The sequence below is a fragment of the Xiphophorus hellerii genome, chromosome 1, assembly GCF_003331165.1.
Source record: "Xiphophorus hellerii strain 12219 chromosome 1, Xiphophorus_hellerii-4.1, whole genome shotgun sequence".
Classification (NCBI taxonomy): Eukaryota; Metazoa; Chordata; class Actinopteri; order Cyprinodontiformes; family Poeciliidae; genus Xiphophorus; species Xiphophorus hellerii.
The window spans coordinates 6,165,504-6,180,292 of record NC_045672.1 but is presented as its reverse complement, the minus strand read 5'-3'; the positions used below and the strand labels follow the sequence as shown (position 1 = coordinate 6,180,292).

General features: G+C 39.4%; 2 protein-coding genes across 2 annotated transcripts in view; both read right to left on the bottom strand.

The window, feature by feature from the left end:
- LOC116721371 (tumor necrosis factor receptor superfamily member 14-like) overlaps positions 1 to 14,789 on the bottom strand; it is a 1,133,408-nt gene that overhangs the window by 827,993 nt on the left and 290,626 nt on the right. The window lies entirely within an intron of this gene.
- On the bottom strand, positions 1,171 to 13,719 carry LOC116721277 (histone-lysine N-methyltransferase SUV39H1). The gene is made up of 6 exons (XM_032564907.1): positions 13,632 to 13,719; positions 12,816 to 12,964; positions 10,702 to 11,361; positions 6,743 to 6,889; positions 2,539 to 2,668; positions 1,171 to 2,431 (listed from the first exon to the last, which is right to left on the bottom strand). The coding sequence occupies exons 1-6, from the start codon at positions 13,675 to 13,677 to the stop codon at positions 2,298 to 2,300; spliced, it is 1,266 nt and encodes a 421-aa protein (XP_032420798.1). The 5' UTR covers positions 13,678 to 13,719; the 3' UTR covers positions 1,171 to 2,297.

Sequence of the window (14,789 nt, the reverse complement as noted above, 5' to 3'; positions counted from 1 at the left end):
GGGCCGCAGTTGGCCCGCGGGCCGCGAGTTTGAGACCCCTGGTCTACAGGAATGAGGTGGAGCAACTGACAGCGTGGTGCACAGACAACCTGATCCTGAACACAGCCAAGACCAAGGAGCTCATGGATTTTAGGAGAATTAAAAGAGATTTTCAACCACTGTGCTTCCCTGGAGATCAGGTTGATAGGGTGTCAAACTTCAGTTTCCTGGGAGTTCATAACCTGATCTGGGATGTAAACGCAGCAGAACTGGCAAAGAAAGCCCAAAGAGACTCTATTTCCTGAGAGTCCTCAGAAAAAAACATTTCTCAAAAACTGGTGTCCTTCTATCGATGCTCTATTGAAAGCATCGTCTGCCATTGTCTCTGTGGTTCTCCAGCTGCACAGCAGCAGAGAGGAAGACTCTCCAGAGAATCACACAATCTGCCCAGAGGACCATCAGCTGCTCTCTGCTTTCTCCTGAAGATCTCCACAGATCCCACTGCCTCAGGAAACCAGGAACGTTTTAAAAGACTCCTCACTCCCTGATCACGATTTGTTCCAACTGCTGCCATCTGGCTGCAGAAACAGGAGCATAAAAGCAACGACAAACAGACTGAAGAGCAGTTTATACCCGGCAGCCATAAGGGCATTAAATGCTCTCTGGTTCTATTTATCACCCAAGTTCATTATCGTTTATTCTATACTACGATAAAGATTTTGTCATTATAGAATATTGATCCTTCTGATTCCACATACAAATACTTTCTCTGTTTAACTGCTCTATTGTTCTTTTCTGTAGGTTTTTGCAAAGTGCAGTAAATGGGAGTTTTCCTTCATCGTTCCTCGCTGCTCTTAGGAACGAGAAATGTCAATTTGTCTAAAGTAATACTGTGACATTGGATTAAAACAGTATTCCATCCTTGGTGAAATATTTTTCATATTTCCTCTAAAGTGTACCTATTTTTATAAAAAAATGTGCAAATTTTTGTGAACACATTGTCTGTAAACTTTCGATATATTCACAGTTTGCACACTTCTGCATTGGCAATGCAGTCTTAAAAATGTGAATATATTTAATACTCTATTATTTTTCACATGGAAGGTGTGTTGAAGAGGCCCTTATGCAATTCAACATTGGTAACATAATATTTTTCCAGCATTGCAATGAAATATATAACGTACAGAGTAATAAAGTACCAGAAGTGAACTTCATTGGCAATAATAAACCAAAAGCATAATGGAGCATGTCGTCGTCACAATACTAGGATTTCAAAAGTATGTTTACGAATTTCAAATTATTCAAAATACAATTTAAGTTTAATTATTTCACAATTAAACCCATTAATTGTTTCAGCCCTAATGAATATAATCCAACATGAGAAAATAAATTTTAGACAAATATGATACAGAAACAGTCTTTCTTAAATATGCTCTTTTTTTCTTACATCCAAGCACACAGTCTCATCTTTACTACAAATATTTACAAAAGACACAAAGACATTGGCATGAGGACAAGATTTTCCACATCATTCTGCAAGCCAGTATGTCTTGACAGACATCACTGTACTTGCTACACAGCATTGGCAACGTGGGCACCAACAACATAATAAAAATATACAATATGCATAACGCGGTAAAGTTAAGGGATCCGACAACTCGTTTTAAACGAACAGCGTACGGGACATGAACTGGAGTTCAAACATTCGTAGACTCGAGTTTTAGAAGACTATAATCAACATAACATAATGCAGCGGACAAAATAGATGAAGAGTTTTTCATCATTAGTCTAGAAAAAAATATTGTCCTCAGTCAGAACTCACAGGACCATCAATGCTGTGAGAGCACTATAAAAACCAAAACAATTTCATTTATGCCTTAAATTTAGGTCAATCTAAAGTCCAAGTACAAATATAAGAGCTTCCCACAACTTGTGAATTTGCACTTCAGCAAATCTGTTGACAAATGCCAAAGTCAAAACAGCTACAGAGCGCGACAGATGGAATGAAATTCAAGTTTGTTTCATTTGGTCTCTGTCACTGAAGAACATTTATAAATGCTGGTCAGTCTGTAAAACTGCATTTTAACGTAGGGTTAAAGATACGCCGTTGTAATGGCAGACTAAAGTAGAATCAAACATTTAACAACAGAAGCTGCAGTTTATGGTAGAAAACAACTACACCGTATGTATTAAAACACTGCCATGTGGAAAATATAAGTAAAAAAAAAAAAAAAAAAACTTTATATAAAAAATAAAAAACAACTTCAACTCCAGCTGTCATTTCTTTTTTTTTTAAGGCAACATTCTTTGCAGGCCTGTCAAAACAGGTACTTTCGACAGGATTCTGATCCACAGCGACACTCCACTCGAATCCTTTTCTTTGGTGAGGTAGGGAGTCCTGCTAGACTGAAACTGGAGTCCATTTTGGTACTTTCTGTGTCCACTGGATCAACTACAAACAAAGAAAGCAAGACTCACGTAGAAAGTCGGAGGGGTATTTCTTCCAAAAGCAGACTTCAATAATCTACAAGAGAATACACAAAAGTGAGTAATACTTACTTTGCATCTTGTAGTCGAATGTCAGCTCTTCTCCAGCACGAATCGCCCGTGTTGAAAATAAAGCAATTCTGGGAAGCCTCTCGTCTATGTTATCAATGAACACATTGAAGACCTGCAGGTTTGGGTTGCACTACAAAAAAGAAAAGATTTTCAGGCTCAAATATAACAAGAATAAAAAGAAATGCTTTTACATATTTTGAGAAAACCGTACCGCAGCATCTTTAAAAAAAAAAAAAGAAAAAGCATATTTTTATGTAAATGGCTATTAAAATTGAACTGCAAGTTGCCCTTAACATTTAGCCGCTAAAACTATAAAATAACCATTAAAAGGGTTTAAGACTAACAAAAATGAAAATCTCAAAGCCTAATACAGCCATGAACAGAAAAGCAAAACTAAGTGTGATATATTGAGCATCGCTCCACAGATTTAATGAGTTGATTTGTCATTAAATCTGCTACATATAATCTTTACAAGCACAAAGAGTACATGTGGAGTAACATACGTAGATGCTTACAATGATGAGAGAAAATCAATTTGTCCACTTTTATATAAATTAGGATTTTTTTATTGGTCGTACAATTATTATTTTTTTATTTTAATGAAAATTGTTGAATTTACGCATTGCCTAAAGAAGACTGGGTTGAGGCAGTGCTGTGACAGTACGTCACACAGCAGGGTTTCCCCCAGTGTATTACAGGCCTGGCGCCCACCATGCTTTACTAACCCCACCGCCAGGCTAAGCCTTTCTTGTTTATGTTTTTATGAAAAAAAATAAAAACATTGCCTTTTTTTTTTTAAGCCGGATTGCAAGCGTTTCTGTTGCTCTGAGCGTTTCACTGCAGATTTATTCCTAAAAGATGTTTATAGGTTTATAGTTTATGCATTTAAAGCCGAACCAATCACACAGCTGGAGCCTCTGCGCGTTGCAGCAGCTGGATGTCTTAAGTTTACCCCAACACAGATCCTTTCAGTCAAACTGGACACAGGCTGACCTGTGTGGATATTTACATCAACCCCCTTTGAGGAATTATGTTTCTCTCCAGAGTTTTTGATCAAGGTAAGAACTTAAACCCCACTACATTAGCTCTGGTTGCGCAGCTCTACGTGAACCGCAGGAATAACTTGTAGTGGCGCTTTCAGAGGAGCGATCTGAGAAACTCGTCCCCTAAGCTGGACCAACCAACATAGTTTCTGTCCCCTTGTTAAAAACTCAACAGACACGAAATGGAAGAGCTACTAAAGCCACATTAGCAGCATTAAATTAAATCTCCTGTTTGTTGCGCATTTCTGCGCAGTGCAGTGGATTTAACTTATGCTGCAGGGCTGGTCCAAGGCTGTATGAGGCCTTGAGCAGAATCTGACTTAGGGGCCCCTCTTGTTGCTAAAAACACCAGCATCTCTAACAGCTTCTGTGTTAGACTTAGTGGCATCTGGGAGAGGGGGAGTAGTTTAACTGGCCAACCTAACAAGCAATCAGTTATAATTGCAATTTACTCATTTTATTTGTGAACAAACAGAGATTAAACTCAAAGATTAAACTCACAGCATCAGATTGTTGCTGTGGTAACGAAACAATTTAACTATGAATATTTTTCTTTGGTCTTTTACAAAGTAAACTTGCCAGCTCCTTAAAATCTTACATATACATGTTAAACAATTTAAATCTTTTAATTTATTTATGCTGAAACCATTAAATCAAATTTAGCAGCATTGATGATCTGAATAAACAAATGATACATTTATGTATCTGTGGTCTGTGTTAAAATATTAGCATTTATGGGCCCCTGAAGCCCTGGGGGGCCTGATAGGAGCCGCTGACTTACTTTGGATTAAACAGAAGTGCAAATAATTGATATTCATTTTAATTGTCTTTTTTGATTTGTTGTTTTTAAGACTAGTTGTGGGTTTAAATATCGTTTCACTGGCGATGTTTTCCCGTGACATATAATTACTGAGTTATATTTTTACATTTTCTGTTTACTTAACATCTTTTAACACAAAATCACCATGGTTACCGCCTCGGCGCGCCGACCACCGGGCTTAGAAAGTTTTCTGGGGGAAACCCTGTACAGTGAACAGTGCCAGGGGGTAACAAGAGAAAAATACTTTGCAGAAAGAACAAACCATAGAAAAAGATTTGTTGATGGAACTAAAATGAGCTTCTGTGCAAAGAGAGGAGGATGCATTTTGTCTTTAAAGAAATAATCAGCAATGGAGTGAGTGTGCATTATGCATTTTATTTGTATACATGACATGGTAGCAGCTGTAGTGTAGAGGTTTGTAATACAAGCAGATTTATTAATTATTAGTAGGCTAATTGATTCTTTTACTACTTAGCGCCATGTGTTCTGGCCGGATGAATATTTGTGCTGAACAACGATCTCTCTTCCACCACTTCTGTTAACGAATGCTGGGTGCTATTAGCACAAAAGAGTGACCAAACTCTTTTTCCTCTTTTCCCTGGACATATTCGGGTTTTCACCGCTTTTCGGGGGACCAATAGACTGACACGATGCATGGATTACAACAGTGCTCCAGCTCTGTAGCTTAGTGTAAGGGTAGCTTTACAAATGAATAGAATAGAATAGAATAGAATTCAACTTTATTGTCATTGCACTGTCACAAGTACAAGCAACGAGATGTAGTTTGCATCTATCCAGAAGTGCTCTACGAGATATAAATATTTATTTACAGATGTACAAGACTATGCATGTATGGACTGTAAGGGGTTATAGCAAGAGATATACTAGATATTGTGTATAAATATAAATATGGGAGCTATATGCACAGATTATACAGATTATACAAGAATGTTAGGGAATGGATTATAGATAAATAATGGCACAATGAGCACAAGCCAAGCGAATATTCAACTATGGCACCTCACTTCTGTTCCCCAATAAGCACAGTCTTAGTGATTCAGGAGAAAAGGAACAACATTAGCAGTCTCTGTGACTACCGGCCAGAGGCACTAACTTACAAAGCACTGTGAGAAAGTGGTTCAAAGTCACATCACTTCACGAGTGCCACCCGACACTCGACCCCCACCGGTTTGCCTGCACAACCAAATGGTCTACAGAGAATGCCATCGCTCCTGCTCTGCACACCACGTTATTCCAAGCAGATTGGTGAGAAAGCTGTGGGATCCAACAACATCTGCTGTTAGATTATGGACTTCCTGACAGACAGCTCCCAGAGAGTGAGAGTAGGATTCCACCTGTCCTCAGCACTGAGCACCAGCACAGACTCCCCACAAGGCTGTGTGCCAAGCCCCCTAGTATACTATCATAAAGTTCGCTAATGAAACCACGGTGGTGGGGCTCAACTCTGGAGATGAGACTGCTTAGAGAGTGGAGGTGGAACAACTCCTACAAGTCAAAGGAACTGATTGTCGACTTTAGGAGGTGTAAACCAGACATTCACCCCATCATAATAAATGTGGGACCTCACATTGGAGATGGTGCCACATTTCAGGTTCCTAGGCACCTACATCAGTGAAGACCTGATCTGGAATGCCCACTCCACTTCAACAACCCGAGTCCTGAGCTCTTGGTGTCATATTGCCGTTCTGTGGACTCGGCGTTGAGCCATGGCATCTCGCTGTGGTTCTCCAGCTGCACTGCGGCACAGAAGAAGCAGCTCCAGAGGGCTGTAAACACTGACCAGAGACTGACTGGCTGCCCTCTTCCATCTCTGGAGGAGATCTACAGGACCTGCTCCGGAGAGTCCACAGCATCACCAGAGATCCCTCAGCCCCCCGACCACCACCTCTTCTTACCCTTAGGAAGGCGTTTCAGGGCAACAAAGACAAGAACAAACTGACTAAATAACAGTTTCTACCTGAGAGCTGTTGCTGCCCTGAGCATCACAAATTCATCCAAACCCTGAGCAATCATAATTTTCCAGCTCATGAACATTCAGAGTGTTTCTACTGCAGTTTTATATTATATTGTCAATATACTTATATGTTCTTTGCTGCACTGCCTTCAAGAGTTGACATTTTTAAGCTTTGTTGTTCTTTCTTGTACAATGACAAGAGGAATTCTAATTCAAATCAGGTAGTGCCCCGACGTAGCAATTTTGATCTCAATTACTAATTTTGTTAATTATGCCCTTTGCACTCACTTATAGTTATTCATTTGGCAGACAGAAGTACTAAAAGATGTTTGGACTGTGTAGTGAACGCACTCTGCAGACACTTACGCTGTGATTGACGAAGTGGGAAATGTTTCCTAAGTGAGCTGCATCCACAGTGTAAACATCTTCCACATAGTCCAGGTCAAAGAGGTACGTAGAGCCCTGGCAGTCATAGAAATGGCCCCTCTTCTCTGCTTCATCCGTTGTAATGATCTGAGGAAACGATGGAACATGTAACACAACGCATAAATGCATGCCTCAACAGTCACATATGTGTAAACAGTTTCTGAAATGTGTACGTTCCAAACTGCACAAGAATAATACCGTGGGCAAATCCCCAAAATGTGCGTGCCCGAATCACCAGCTGCAGATGGATCGCTCAGCATGAGCGCATGGATCAGCTTGCTTGCGCTTTTGACCCTCTTACCGCATGGGATTCGCAATTGAGACGATGCGTTCAAGCCTGGTGAAAAGGTCAGACATCCTAGTATTTCCAGATTTATTGAAAATACTGTCCTTTTGACTTTTTCCAGTAGCACAAAACCACTATATTAAAGACATGCACTCATATTAAAGTTAGTGGATTCTACAACTATTAGCTTTGTGGGCTGCACTGGTGAAATATACCATTTAAATAGGAAGGTTGTTTTTGTAACATTTTTGTGAACAAACAATTATGTTTGGCAGTTGCTTGGCTCTGTGTCTGCGCTGCAGCTTGATAAAGTTTGTTTGTGTTCCCTGATTGGCTGGTGCGTTAATACGCGAACGAGCACTAAAGGGCCAGCCAGCTGACAAGAGCAGAGATCAGGAAAAACTTCTCATAATCAGCCTACAAATCAAATAGCCTCAACAGTCAGGAAAATGGAAAAGCTTGGTCCCTACCATCTCTCTATGGTGCTGTTCCCTAATATTGCCACATAAATTAAATCTTCCCATTCGTCGCTCCAGGCGCAGTGTCGCAACTCTTGCGTGTCATGCAAGGCTGGTCCAAGGTTGTATGTGGTCTTGAGCAGAATTTGATTAATGGGCCCCTCTTCCTGCTAAGAATATCAGCATCCCTGACAACAATATAGATTTAGTGGAATCTGGGAGAGAGGGTCTTGTTTAATTGGCCAAGCTTAAAAGCAGTCGGTGATAATTGTAATTTGCTGAACCAACTGAGTTCAAACACAAAGATTAAAGCATCAAATAGTAGTTATGGTAACCAAGGTTTCCCCCAGAAAACTTGCTAAGCCTGTTGGTTGGGTGGTAGGGCAGTCACTCATCCAGCAGCTCGTCATGTTTTTGAGTTAAAAATCGTTTAAAGTTCACAGAAAATGTTTAAATATCACTTGATAATTATGTGTTATTAGTTTGTGTTTATAGTTGAACATCAACAGTATAGTCTTAAACAATGCAAAATAAAAAAATAAAAAAAAGCAATTCTAAGCCTGGTGGGGGCACAAGTAAAGCCTGGTGGCCCGCCAGGCTCATAATACATTGGGGAAAACCCTGGTAACAAAATACTAACTATAAAGATTGTTCTTTGCACTTTTACAAACTTGCCAGCTCTTTTAAATCTTAAATTCCAAAGCTGTGTAGTATAATAATAATAGTAATAATTTAAAATCTTAATTTATATTTGCTGAAACAATTTATATTTGCTGAAACAATTAAATCAAATTTAACAGCATTGTCATTCTCAATACACAAATGTTAACATTCTAGACCAATGCTTTGTGTTCAAATGTTACCATTTCTGTGGGCCCCTGAATATCCAGGGAGCCTTCAGCAGCTGCTTAGTTCATTTATGCCTTGGGCCAGCTCTGAATGTGACCAGCATGTTTTAAGACCCACTGGCTGCTTACTTCATTCCGACTTAACAGAAGTGCAAAAAAAGTATTTATTTTAACTGTATTTTTTGTTTGTTGTTATTAAGACTCACTAGTTTAAGTATTGTCAATGTCTTCCAGTAACATAATTACCCAGTAATATTTTTACATTTCCTGTCAACTTAACAGTTTTGTTTTTTTTTAAGCAAAAACATGGCGAGCAGCTGGTGGATCGTCCTGGCGAACCTACCACTGGGCATAGCGGCTTAGCACGTTTTCTGAGGGAAACATTGAGTTTGATGACTATAGAGCATTGTTGGTTGTTATATGTTCTTACTCTCAGAAAATAAAAATCAATTACTTAAAACACCGGCTCTCTGTGGAAGTCCCAGGCCATGAGTGACACAGAAGGCCAGGCAGTGACATTCATGGCATCTTTTCAGGTATCTCATAATTATGAGATAGCTAAATTTGAAAGATACCTTTCAAATTTATGACAATTGGATCTCATAATAATGAGATCCAAATGTCATAAATTTGAAAGGTATCTTTCAAATTTTGTAATTATGAGATATTATTTTGTAATTATGACACATTGAGCCAATAAAACCTTTAAAAAAAAAAAACAAAACTATCATACAGAAGACTGACCACGTTATGTGTAATCTGACCCATGATGGAGGCTAAACCGTTGCGCTGAAGATTGTGCTGCTGCTCTCGTTAGTTTTCACTGAGTTTTTATTTTTCCAGGAAAAGAAGAACATTTTCATCTAAATTGGTATATTTCAGTAGTGCAGCCTACAAAGTTAACATTTGTAGAGTCCAGTAACTTTGACGGAAGTGCATGTCTTTACTATAGTGGTTTTGTGCCACTGGGCCAAGCCAAAAATACGGAATTATTCCCATTAAATCTGATAACGCTCAGATATCCAAGCCTTTCAACTGCCTTCAACGCAGCATTACAATTACAATTCTCAGATATCGCAGGTCTTCAACTGCCTTGACCATGTCATCTCATTTGTGTTGTGGATTTGTATGCGCAGTTTGAAACCTGTAAATTTGACCACTGGTGGTGATCAGAGGACTCGGTGGCACCAGTGCATGGCAGCCTCTCCTCTGTGTGTAAATGTGTGTGAATGGGTGAATGTAGTGTAAGGCACTTTGGGGGTCCTCTGGATTTGATAAAGCGCTATACAAGTACAGGCCATTTAAATTTGAGAAACTGCAGCACAAATGTGGATCCTGAGGTGCACACTTTATGCATTGTGTTACACATTTGTGAATTATGTTGCGCACTTACAAATGCTGCAGGCCTGTGAATCTTATTGCACACATATATCTTTGAGACTAATTTAGTTCCACAGACTTCACATACATTTGATTCATTTTAAAGACTTTTTGGTTTTAAGGCCCTGCAGTGCTTTGCTTCTTTCTGCCTTTCGGAGCTGCTGCACCATTATCCGTCCTTCTGCTCCCCGCTGATCAGCTGTTCCTCAGTCTAACACAAAACAGAAGCTTAGGAAGGACCGTGCCTTTGCTGTGACAGGTCTTAAAATATGGAATAAGTTACCAGAGAACTGATTTTTAATCCCTTCTTAAAACTCTTTTCTTTGTCCTGGCCTTTGAGGCCACGCAAGACGTTGATATTATCTCCTGTATATGTTTGTAGTCTTTTATTGCATTGATGGAAATGTATTTTTAGACTATTTTCTATTTCTCTGTTTTATGTTTTAGTCTTTATAATGGCATTTGCATTGTTTTTATGTATTCTGTGCAGCACTTTGGTCCCTTTGGGGCACAGTGTCCTGCATGTTGTACATGTTTCTCCGTTTTAAACACGTGTGGTTCAGATGAGTGCAGTTCTGTTGTGTTGAAGCAGGGAAACACGTAAAACATGCAGGGCAGTGTGCCTTTGATGACCAGGGTTGGGAAACACTGACCTTACATAAATAAGCATTCCGTATTGCGCAGAACACTGCAGGTCTCTTCACCGCAACACGAACAGGAAACTAAACACCAACCTAGTTTTGTTGAGCTACATCTGTTGACAAAACAGCTCCTTTTAGAATACCGTAATTTCATCACATCAAGAATATAATTATTAGCTGAGCTGTACTTAATGAGCCACACACAGGGCACAGTTTTACCTAAAAAAAATAAAATAAAATTAGACCCGAGTTTACTAAAAGAATGTAACATTTGAGCAGGTCTCACCTCTCCAACATACTCCATGACAAATGTGTTCTTCTTGATGTGCTGCAGCGTGCGGACGCCCCAGCCACGGCCGTTCTCTGTCTTAAAGATGCACAGGTCGAACTGGATGCCTTTCTGCACCACTCTGTTGGCGCAGTCGGGACCACAGTTGCACCTGGAGTTGCACTCGTAGATGGGCTGTCCCGGCCGGATCCGTACTTGACCCTTGTCGTTGTAGGCCATTCGATGGAGCGAGGCCCCCGGGCAGCAGCCATTCACCGGCTCGTTCACGCAGTCCGTGCATTCGCAGCCGACGGCCATTTCGTTGATCACGATACCTGGACCGACTTTGTAATTGTTAATGTAGGTGAAGTGCTTCGGAGGGCCATCTAGGTCCACTTCGTTTATAACAAAAATGCGACCCGGGTGATTGCGAGTCTTGTTTAAATGGATTTCCCACTGATGCAGACTCTGACGAAGTTTGGCTTTCTGAATCAGGATCAAGACAGTTTCTTTATCCAAACGCTTGGGGAGGCCACGCCCCTTTTGGCGCTTCAGTATTTGATCCAGGTCCAGGTGGAACAGTTTCATTAGTTTTGGACATTTGAGGTTCCTTTTGGGTTCCCACGTATTGACAGATTCAGGGAAGCCTTTCCACTTAACAAAGTAGAACTCTTCTCCCTGAAACACATAAAAACTTTAGATAGTCCTCCCAAAGACTGATCTACACATCTTTCACCAAGTTAAAGAGAGATGACTCAATTACATTTTTCAGTATATTTATATGCTGCCAATTCACAACAAATGTCTTGAGGCACTTTCCATAAACACAGAGTCAGCCGTGCCCGCCATGGAAGCTGTTTTGTTTGGTTTTTTAACTCATAGTGGCCAACTTTTTATTATCCCCATCTCGATTTGAACCACTACTGTGGGATTATTCATCCAGTGAGGATAATGTTTGCAGTCTTGCTGACTTCTGATTACTTCAATTGGTGAAATGGTAACTTTCAGAGAAAAAGTTAAATGTGTTCAGCTTGATGCTGACACAGTGGATTGTCTGTCCAGCTCTCAATTTCAAATGTACGGGTAAAAAGAGATTAGGACTACATTTTGCGTGGCACAGTCAAAATTATGGACACCAAAAATGTCTAGTGCCACCTCTGCTCCAAACTATTGACATTTTCACTCCCTCCTGCTATCACATTTATCATTTCTTCTTCTTCTTCTTCTTTGGAGGATCAACAAATAACTTATTAATGTTTTACCACCATAACTTGGTATGCAGTGTGGTTTAGCGAGTTGCACAGCAGTGTAAAGTGGTATCGGTTCGGAGCATGACTACTTAACGCTGGTATCAAGACACCACTAATGTTTGTATATGAAAAGTGTAAGGTGTAGGACCATTTTACTTTCCAAGGCCGACAAGAAATCTATAAACATATTTGACTAGTTCAAACTTTGGAAAGGGTCTAAAATAATATGAAAGGAGTTGTTTTATCCAATTAGAATGTGTTTTTATCATTCTAAAGAATATTTTAAAAGCAGTCCTCTAATAAAAACAGATCTTACAAATTGAAATCAACAGTACTTTTTAACCTACTTGCATGCAAACATAGACGTTGTGGAATTTCAGCACTACCTTTTCAAGTTTAGATTACTTATATTCAATTATTTATTGTTCTAATAACTTGTTTTTTGTTTCTGCTGCTTTACAGGATAGCTGAGCTCAGTCAAATATAACATGTTGTAATAACTGACAGTATGCTTTTCTACACTGGTTTCAAAATAAAAGGCGTGGAAAAGATAACCCACAGATCTTCAGAAAAATAAACAGAAGTCGTTATCTCCATGCACACTTCTAAACTACCCGTTGTTGTGTTTCCCCCCCAAGACACTTTAGCAATAAGTCTGGTGAAACTTGAGACAATATTTGCAGTTTCATGTGTTGGTTTTCTGGGAAATAAAAAAAAGGAATGCATGTATAAGCAAACCCTGGCTAAACTATATCTTCTTTAAATCAGTTAATGACAAAAAAAAATATTGAGAGAATGCATCTTATTTCTCGACATTAAAAAAAAAAATTTGAAAAATGGACAGAACCAGTTATATTTATTGCTAAAATAATAAGACCATACCTCCCTGGTCCTCTTGTAATCACAGAGAAACTCCACTTCGTAGTCATTGACATTGGCTCTGTTGACACTAAGCTCTTGACAGTACAGCCTCTCCCCACGGCAAAGCGTCTCTAGCTCATCCAAAGTTATCTTGCAAGGCACGCAGCAATCTGGCAATGCAAAAATCAAAAAGATGTACTTAAATGCAAGACGGCAACGCAACGCAAAAAGCAAAGGTTTTAGTCTGATTCAAAAGCGCAAATCAGAACAATAACAGAACCCTTGGGACAGAATTTATTGATGTTTTTGAACATGTGTCCGCATAAACCAAGAGGCTTTATTCATTATTTAGAAAAGGATTGGGAGAAATATTTGTTTTTACTGTTCTGGCTAAGCTAACTGACTAATTGTCAAATACAGAACAAAATGCGACTTCTCGTAAGTCTAAATGTGAACCCGGATACGTCCAAGTACAGATCCACAGACATTTAAAAGTTTTCAAGGCGCTGCTTCCCGCGTGGATCTCTCCGTTTTCTCAGGCCGTTCTGTCCCTCTTCCTTTCACAACAATCTTCCACACAATGGCAACGTGCTTCTCTAAGCACACATCTTAAACCGTATTAAAACTTGACAACCGAATTCATGAAGAAGCGCAAGTAATTTGAATAGTCGAGCAGTCGCGATAAAGATACTCTGCATAACAAAAACAAAGTTGACAGTAAAGTTTTGTCACAAAGACGACCCGTGGATTAGCAGAATAACAAGAATTCTCACGTTACAACTTTCTAACGAAGGATACCCCCGAAAACACAGTTAAACAACACTCATGATACAGTACCTTGCAAAATTTGCGCCATGTTTTCCGCATAACCGCCAAAATACATTAAAACGCCAGTGGCTAAGACCGCCCTCCACCACGGAGCTTAGCAGTTGCTGATTGGACGAGCTGCATCTCTTAGCCAACTCATTGGTGCAAAAGCAAAGGAACAGGAAAGACGCTCTGCCATTGGCTCGTTCGAGATAAACGAAGGAAAAGGTAGGTTGAGAGCAAGCCAGTGGACGTTTATTGGTCGTACCGAAGCGACCTCGTAGCTCAACAGAGGAAGACAAATCAGTCAGTAGCAACTAGCCATTTTAACGTTAATTCAGTTTCGTCTGACTTTCCGTAATTACATTCTAGATATCTAAAAATGCATCTTGACTAGACAAAACTACACTTTGAGTATCCGGAATGGTAATTTAAGATATCTGCATTTACATTCTGACTAGTAAGAATAATAATTAAAGATATCTTCAATTACATTTACAATTACAGTTGCCTGCAGAATTTTATGTTTCCTGCATAAAATTGTCAGTAAATGCCACAACGTAGAAAGAGCTCGGCAATGCTGGATATGCGGAGAACGCAAAACTTCATCAACTATTAGACTGCTTCTCAAATATGCAAAGAATTTCCTGTTTGTTCATTTCCGACAAACCGAATGCACTTAAAAGCAACTTTGAAAGGCTAAAATTGCTCTTGTCAAAGCATTTTCAACATGAAAGTTGTGCGTCACATCTTTTTTCGTTTTTTCTATTTTTCATTGTTTCATTACACTTTCAAATTGCCACGTAAAGTCAGGGAATGTTAATTTAAGATATCTTAAATAGAGAAGCTGTGTGGCAAGCCGTTTTAACATAAATTTGGTTTTTCCATACAATTCTATGGTATATCTGACGTCATTTCGACTAGTCAGAATGTAATTAGAGATATCTCAAATAGGTATTTTATCTAGTCAAAATATAATTTGAGATATCTTAGATCGCTAAAACGTCTAGTCATAAAACAATTTGAGATATTTGGAAGGGTAAGGGCGGTAAAACCAAATTTATGTTAAAACGGCTTGCCATAGAGGCATAGATAAAAGCAGAAAAGTGTTCTCCATAACTTCCTTCACTCTAAAATTTGCTGGGCGCAGCACATTGCTGGACAGTGACAGACTCTTTGTACTAACTG

Excerpts from the sequence above, each read along its gene's own strand:
- LOC116721277 (XM_032564907.1), bottom strand. The coding sequence starts at position 13,677 with ATGTATTTTGGCGGTTATGCGGAAAACATGGCGCAAATTTTGCAAG. Across the intron at positions 11,362-12,815 it reads ATTACAAGAGGACCAGGGAG|GGAGAAGAGTTCTACTTTGT; the intron begins GTATGGTCTTAT and ends TATGTGTTTCAG. Across the intron at positions 2,669-6,742 it reads CCCACTTCGTCAATCACAGC|TGCAACCCAAACCTGCAGGT; the intron begins GTAAGTGTCTGC and ends TCTTTTTTGTAG.